The 9,001-nt window shown below is 28.7% G+C and overlaps 1 protein-coding gene across 1 annotated transcript; it reads left to right on the top strand.

Moving 5' to 3' along the window:
* Positions 1–2,237: 2,237 nt before the first annotated feature.
* On the top strand, positions 2,238–7,790 carry LOC132748271 (uncharacterized; the record flags this gene model as incomplete). Its single annotated transcript, XM_060737842.1, has 6 exons — positions 2,238–2,259; positions 2,492–2,560; positions 4,154–4,225; positions 5,012–5,092; positions 6,963–7,142; positions 7,722–7,790. Coding segments are annotated over exons 2-6 (457 nt in total), but the record flags the coding sequence as incomplete, so codon positions are not given.
* Between the last annotated feature and the right edge of the window lie 1,211 nt (positions 7,791–9,001).

Below are 9,001 nucleotides of genomic sequence, written 5' to 3'. Positions count from 1 at the left end.
AATCTCAATAAAATCGATAGAAAAAATATTTTTTTGCAAAAACTCGTTTTTATTGCAAAACCGGTTGTGATCAAATTGCAATAAAATCATGTTAACGCAACGAGTTTTTTGGGCAATAAAATTATGCAAAACTCGTTTTTTGTTCTTTCTTTAAAAGTACTTGGTAAGTTAAGACCTTATTAAAAAGGTCATATATGTATAATCACAGAGATTTGAGCACAAGAGTTTCCAAAAATACAGTTATTGTTATCAATGTACATGTCCTAATATTTCATGATTGATCATTCTTTCATCATAATTTATATATATAAAAATATAACAAAAAACTAATGAAATTTAGAGAAATGTAAATTATTGTTTTTTAGCATAATATATATTCAATATTTCCGAATAATAATCACTGCATGTCAATCCTATTACACTTAGATATATTTTTCATAATGCCTTTTGTAATAATCATAAAAAATAAAAAACTGATGAAATTTAGAATGTTATTATTTTTTGAGCATTATAATTATATTCATTCTTCCCGTATATAATCCCTGCATGTCCAATCCTAATATACATCTTTTAGATAAATTTTATAATGTCTTTTGTATAATCTCAATCAAATCCGATAGAAAAAAATATCTTATTGGTGCAAAACTCGTTTTTAATTGCAAAACCTGGTTGGGATCAAATTGCAATATAAAATCATGTCAACGCGACGAGTTTTGGTGGCAATAAAATTAATTGTGCAAAAAGTCGTATATTTTTCTATTTCTTCAAAGGTACTGGTAAGTAAAGACCTTATTAAAATGTCTTGTATGTATAACACTGAGATTTGAAGCACACGAAGTGTCCAAAACTACAGTTTGTAATTGTAATGTACATGTCCTAATATTTCATGATGATCATTCTTTCATCATATATATTAAAAGAAAAAAAAATCTTATGAAATTTAGAATGTTTATGTATAGTCCCTGATTCTTTCATCATATATATATTAAAATTAAAAACTAATGAAATTTAGAATGTACATTATTGTTTGAAGATATGCATATTACATATTCATTATCCCCCGAATATAATCCCTGCATGTCAATCCTGATATAATACATAGATAATTTTATAATGTCTTTTGTATAAAGTCAATAAAACTCCGATATAAAAAATATTTTTTTGCCAAAACCTCGTTTTTATTGCAAAACCGGGTTGTAATCAAAATTGCAATAAAATCATGTCAACGCAACGAGTTTTGCCCAATAAAATTATTTGCAAAACTCGTTTTTTTTCATCAAAGAACTGGTAAAGTTAAGACCTTACTAAAAGTTTCTCGTATGTATATCATTGAGCAAATACAGTTGTTGCTCTTGTAAATGTACATGTCCTGATATTTCATTGATGATATCATCCTTTCATCATATATATTAAAAGAAAAAAGACTATTGAAATTGAGAATGTAAATTAATTGTTTGATCAATACGCATAATATATACTCATTATCCCCGAATATAATTCCTGCATGGTCAAATCCTAATATACATAGATAAAATTTTATAATTTCTTTTTGTATAAATGTCAATAAAGTTCCCGATAGAAAAAATATTTTATTGGGGCAAACTCGTTTTTATTGCAAAACCGGTTGTAATCAAATTGCCCATGGAAAATCATGTCAACTGCAACCAGTTTTGCAATAAAATTATTGCAAAACTCTTTTTTTTCTTTCATCAAAGAACTGGTAAGTTTAAGACCTTACTAAAGTTCTTGTAAATGTATATCACCGAAATTTTTAGCAAAATACAGTTGTTGCTTGCTGATATTTCATGATGATCATCCTTTCATCATATATTTAAAACGGAAAAAGACTAATGAAATTGAGAATGTAAATTAATGTTTGATCATATGCCATATATATTTCATTATCCCCGAATATAATTCCTGCATGTTCAATCCTAATATACAAGATAAGTTTTATAATGTTTTTTTGTATAATGTCAATTAAAATCCGATAGAAAAAATATTTTATTGGCAAAACTCGTTTTTATTGCAAAAACCGGTTGTTGTAATCAAATTGCAATAAAATCATGTCAACGTAACCAGTTTTTGCAATAACATTATTGCAAAACTCGTTTTTTATTGGCAAAACTGGTTGTAACAGGGCTATGTTTGAAAAAGATTCTTTGAAAAACTCGATAGATTTTTGTTGGAAAAGTTGTTTGAGGTGACTGTTAATCCCAAAAGGAGAGTTCGCTATTATCACATTTGATACGTCTGCAGGTAAGAAACTGTAAAAAATATAACCGTAAAATCAGTCAGTCTATAATCATTAAATATATTTATTAAACTGTTCTTTATTTGGTCTCAAATAGTTTAAGGAAAAAACAATCAGATAAAAAAATACAATTTACAGCTCAAAACTGCAGGATGAAATGATTATACAAGTTAATTTTGTCACTGCATTCAATGACATGTTTTGTCAGGAATACACATTTAAGCATTATCTTTTCAGCTGTATATGAAATAATGAACAAGAGACCAATGACTATATTGGGGTTTAATATTGATGTAGATGTTTACAGTAAGTAAGATTTGAGCACTTTTATTCCCGTTAAACAGTTTACCTTTTTCCTTTGTCTTTTTTCAAATATGCAGATTTAAAAGGTAAAAAGCGACACAAGTGAGTAAAATTGAAATTAATTAATTAGTTTTCTTATTGATAAACTTCATTCAAAGTGAGACAACTTAAGAATAAAGAATATGCGGAAGTATCTATATGCCCATCCAAGAGTAAAAACAATAATGTGCAGGTAATGTTAACATTACTTCACATTCTGCCATAATTGTTCTATCAATACCCTTTAGAATTTTATCATATTCAAATGTCTTTTTAAACTATAGACGGAAGTTTTCGGCCGAACGCCGTCCGATTTCACCTTGACTTCCGCTAAAATTAACAGTAAAGAAATGAATATAGGCTGAATTTTCACTGGTCATTTAACAATTATAGCCTGTTCGATTGATACTTTAGAATAGCTTCCGTTATAGGTAGAGGTCTGTTCGATTGTCCGATGGCAAGAAGTGTTGGAAAAAGATATAAATAAGAATAAATATATAAAAACACAATAATGATATTTTCTAGATGTTTCTAACAGCTTCTGAATAAATATATGAAATTAAATATGACAGGTCGCCTTTTTGATACTTTTGCGTTCGATTGGGTTTCTCCTCTAAGCTGTTCTATTCATTATATTCTCTTCTCGAACCGGGCATAACACGATTATAACGAACTTTCGACTAATTTACAGTAACTGTTGCAAAATTTTAGGTGAAATTAGTGTACAGTATCTACTAAATCTTTGTTTCATTATAAATTCCTATTCAAATCAAATTCCATTTTGATTAAAATCAAATAATGTAAGTAATATTGTTTGTTTCAATCTAAGATGACAATTAATGGGGAAAATCATTGCGGGTAAAAATGAAATGAAACTATTAAGGACAAATAAAATGTTCTGTTTGCGGTTATCATGGTAAATAGTAGCTTATCGTATGCAATTAACAAGTTTGACTTCGGCCGAGTATCTATTTAAAGATAATTCTATTCTTGTTTATGTTTTATATTTTTATAACTCATTCTCAATTATTGGTTATTTACAACATTTATAGCATTTCTTCTTTATTAGTTTGTTCAATTTGACAGCTAAAATAAATTCAATATCACATAACTTTAAATCAGTAGCATTATTCAAAACTTCTATTTTATCTAACGAAATAAGTAATAACAATAAAAGTGACATCTGAAAATAAAGCCAGACTGTTGTTGGGCAGACATATAGAAGTCAAGCCAAAAAGGGATATACTATATAACTAAAAACACATATATTTTCAAGCTTAATTCGATTATTAGAAATAATATTTTGATATTTTTGAATCATTTTAGAAACAATGCAATCGTTGGACCAATTTCCCCTTTTAGAATTATGCATTGAATTTTACTTTCACTTTTTTACATCAAGCTTGTCCAAACAGCATTTAAATATGTGCTTTTAAGATAGTTCTTGTTTTGCACTTCGAGAAAAAGTAGTTCTTGCTAGACATATTACAATCATTAGACTAGCTGAACATTCAAACAACTTTAAAAGAGTATCAAAACAATAAATTTCTTTTGAAGGGGACAAAATCTATTCAGAATCTGAACATGCCGAAAGAGATGTACAAGGACCAGAATCATTACAAACAACAGGTTGCATTATTATTCAGATTTATGACTGTAGCATATAATGTTATGATAGATAGATAAATATTTCACCAATAGTAATTAATACAATGAAAAAAAAACAATGAAGAATATAATAATTATCCTAGTGTAATTCAAAGAATTTTCATTATAGGTCATTGTCTTTTATTTTCAAATAACAATATAGAGTTTATTAATATGTAACATTACAATACGCAATCGACTCTTTTAGGGACGTGTCATAAGTTTTGTTGTTTAAATTTATTACTCTAAATATAAATGTAATTTTTTCCTTCTTATCGTACAAATTATTTTGCACGTGCAGAAACAGAACCGGATGGTAAATTATTGTTTATTTATTTAAACAGTACCAAAACGCTATATATTCCTCTTTTAACAATATGATTAAATTAACACGATTATTATTCAATGACACCTCTGGCGACAATTGAATATTTTACATGTGATTATGTACTTTGAGAATATGAAAAATTGAAACTGTAGATATTCTGACTGGACATGTTCATTGTCGTACACAATGCATAAAGTTTTTAAAAAACACTAAGTCTTAAATCTTTCTGAGAAAATCCGTTCGTTTTCCTTTCTTGTGAATCAAATAAATTACAATCTCTGTATTTTGTGATATCCAGTTTGATACTTTCATTCAATGGTAGCATTGCTTAAATCATTTAACCCCAAATTGACCGCAGTTAGAGCATTGTATCTGATATAAAATTGTGGCACATAATACATAAAACAAATGTTCATAACGGAAGTTTGAGTTTTTTTTAGGTGAAAGTATCACTTCAAAACGCGACTCTATTGGAAGAGAAAAGAAGGGAGCAGAAACTTCAAGCCAAATCAATGACAAACGTATGTAAAATTGATTTTGTTTCCTTGCACACTAAGTGCCCTATCATATAAACAACTTTGAAAGAAAACAAAAAAGAGAAATACAGTAAACATATTACTTCTTTGTACGTAAATATTACATATTTCTATTTATACTTATGCAAAGTATAGTCGAACTGAAAGTCATTTAAAAACATAAAGAGACAAATTTTGTAACTTGTAAATGATTGACAGACAAAATTGCTTTTGCATATTCAACTGTAACGACGTTTCAAATTTCTTAGCTCCATGGTTCATTTATTTAGTTGGATGTCTTATCATTTTTGAGAAAACTTCTTTTCTCTTTTCTCTCTTTCTCTTAGCATGCTATTTGGCTGTTGTAAACATTTTCCGAACTTCTTCTCAGTGTATTATTATTTTCAGGTCCGGGATAATTTTGCCCAACACATTTAATGCTTAATATTAATACCGCAATTTTATCAACAGACAGAATCAACCTAAATCTGCTTTTTTACATGTTTTTCTGGGTGCTGTTGGTGTTTACATTGCTTCAGAGTGGTTACCGATTTTCCATATGTTTCAAAATCCTTTAGTCATTGTTGACAAACACTTCATTGGTAAACGCTTGACCGAAACAAAACTTCTACATGCATTGAGGGTAGTCAATATAACTTGGCACACATGATCACCATTGTAAGGCAGAGGGTCGTGTACAAAATTTAGTCCCTGAGGTCAAGGTCAAGGTCACAAATATGGGTCAAAGTGCAGATATAAATATGAAAATATGTATTTGGACCATTTACTCATCATGTATTGAAGAATTGAAACACACATTGCCATGTTCAAGGCTACGGGTGTAAAACATGTTATTAAGGTTAAGATTTGCAAGACCAAGATCACTAAAGATGATAAAATACAATGTTACTTTCGAATTCCGGAACTTCTGAAATTAGGAAACTTCTGAAATCTGAATATTTTTCAGAGTCCCGAAATTTCTCCTTCTGTTTCCTATGTAATTAGTTCCTATGAATTACGGTGCTTCTTAATTCTGAATTCCGAACGATTATTTGGTAAAAAGTGATATCAAATTTACTTCCAAAATCCGAAAATTAAAAAAGGTATGAAGAAATATCATACTTGTGATTGTAGATCTCTAACAATTTCAGTATATTCCAAAGTAACATTTATCTTGATATTTATTAAGAATCTCAACATGTCCAGCATGACAACTTCTTGATGACAGTGTTAAAAAAAGTATGTGATAAGTATGTGATGAATAAACAAAACAAAAACAAAACAACAAAAGGTAAAAAAACAAAAAAACAGGTTAATAGCAGGTAATACATAACGATAGTAAGAATAAATTGTTAATAAACAATATGCTATTGTATCCACAAATTCATTAATTATAGGTAAAAATGAAATCTAAAATGGTTATAAAAATTTTTTTAATTATTTTGGTCCGCATGATTTTTTATTTGAGAGTGTAATTTTGTTAAATACTATAAAAATATCTATACTTTTGCAGCAGCAGAAAAATATTGTTAAATGAAATAATGCAAGTTTGGGGAATTTTTCGAATTAAAATTGTTGGTTGTTAAGAAAATTAGTACTGCTTAAATAAGAGGCACCTTCTTAACTAAATGTAGGTTTTGAATTCCAAGGTTCAACCTATTTTCTATTTTAAGGTTTCCTAAACGAAACAGGTGCGAATAGAATGAACAGAAAGGTTGAAACTTTTTATCTGGTCTTATATTTGTTCCACCTCTCTTATTATTGAAGTAAGCAATGTGACATTATTGGTTTCAACTGATATAACTTAAGCGTTCATTTTTATAGATTATAAAGAAAAACATATTAAGTAACATACTTTTTTCGATTCACTTCATAGAAAATGACACACTGACTGAAGAGCCAACAAAGATTAAACTTTCCAGAGTATCGGTAGACATGAATAGGTCTATGTTGAAAAGATTCTTTGAAAACGTGATAGATTTTGGCGGAAAAGTTGTGGAGGTGACTGTTAATTCTAAGGAGAGTTCTGCTATTGTCACATTTGACACGTCTGCAGGTATGATATTGTATAAAATAATATAATCGTACAATCAATTATAATCATTAAAAATACCTAGTAAAATGTTCTTTAATTGGTCTCAAATAGTTTAAGAAAAATAAATCCGATATGTTTAACATATTTGTTTTTTTTATTCAGGTATACAGTCAACTAAATTCAGTTTTCCAAAATGGAAATCAAAATATTGTAAAACACTCATTAATTTTGACGGCGATAGCTAAAGAATGTGAGTGGTTTTATGCCGCAAATAATTTAAACCATTTAATATCATTAATTACAAATATTATACTTAATCGTGACAAGAAATTCAATGCTAACAAAGAGGAGATACATATAGTGTGGTTTTGTTGTTTCAAACATGTTTTGTATAATACTTTACATTTATGTTATTTTGTCTAGAAAAACCTCACCTGGTACTATTCATTTCTTTATTTCAGATCTATCCAGTCACAGTTTACCACATAATACTCCATGATGTAATTTAAAGGCTCGATTGTCTGAAATACAAGTTAATTTTGCCACAGCATTCAATAGCATATTTTGTCAGATATATACATTTAAGCATTTTCTTTTCAGCGGTATATGAGATAATGGACACGAGACCATTGACAATATTGGGTTTTAAAGTAGATGTAGATGTTTACAGTAAGTCAGATTCTAGTATTTTAGTTAAAACACGTTACTTATTTCCTTTGTCAACCATGCATTTTCAATTTAATAAATACACAAACATTTTAATGTATCATACATTTAATGTATATTGAAAAGGAAAGAAGCAAAAACAAGTGAGTGAAACTTTTTTTAATGAGATATGTTAAACTTCACGTAAAATAAAACAACATAAGAATAAAAATATGTGAAAGAGGCATCATGCCCATCAAAGCGTAAAACGTGATTGTGCATTTATAGGAAACATAACTTTTGCCAAAATGTTTTATGTCATACTTAACCCATTACCTCATATACACGCCTTTCACACATTTTCATCTCATTTTAAGGCCTCAAATAGTGAACAAATGTCCTATTTAGTCTCCAAACACTTATTTTCGTTTGAGAAATGTTGCTTAAAAAGATACATTAGGGTTGCTTGAGGGGCATGTGCCACCATTCTGCTCGGGGTTTTGTAGGAGACAGCAGCTCCCCTCATCAACAAGAAAGGTTTAAACTTGTGAAGGGTTAAAATGAACTCCGCTCAAACCTAACGAAAGGCGTAACGAAAGCTAAAAAGTTACAAAGTCAACTATTGCCTTTTTTATAGTTTCATATTAATTTGAACTTGTAACAGGTGGCTTTTCAATGAAAACAGCCATTTTTCACAAAATGTTCATGTGGCAATTGGTTAATAAAAAATAAACAATAAAAAAATGATATCAATAACCTTAAGAATTTTATCATGGTCAAGGTGTGGAGCAGTCTTTTGATATTTTAGACGTTTTTATTGTTTATTATTTATCGTCAATAATAGGTGCATTACAACTTCTGTAATATTTCTTTCTTAACTTTACTGCTATTTCAGCTCAATTTGACACTTCAAATAAACATGATATCATTTAACTGTCAATCAGGTTAATTCCCTAATCGATAACTCTATTATGATTTTAACAAAATGAATAATTACTATAAAAGTGACATAAATGTCTGAAATTCAAAATAGTCCACCTTGCGCATAAATTCATAGAAATAAAATTGGCTGACAGCGATAAAGTCAGACCACCTTCCATTTTTATTTATCCACACCTTTGCCAATAAACAGTTTCCTGCTGTATCAACACGAAAATCTACTAATATAATTTTTGATTTTAATGTACTTAATTTCCAATATATCGAAACCCAAATATCACTGATGACACAGATTA

The sequence above is a fragment of the Ruditapes philippinarum genome, unplaced genomic scaffold (genome assembly GCF_026571515.1).
Source record: "Ruditapes philippinarum isolate M1 unplaced genomic scaffold, ASM2657151v2 ctg3048_1_1_1_1, whole genome shotgun sequence".
Classification (NCBI taxonomy): Eukaryota; Metazoa; Mollusca; class Bivalvia; order Venerida; family Veneridae; genus Ruditapes; species Ruditapes philippinarum.
The sequence above is the reverse complement of the archived record's forward strand: the minus strand, read 5'-3'. Positions and strand labels throughout refer to the sequence as shown.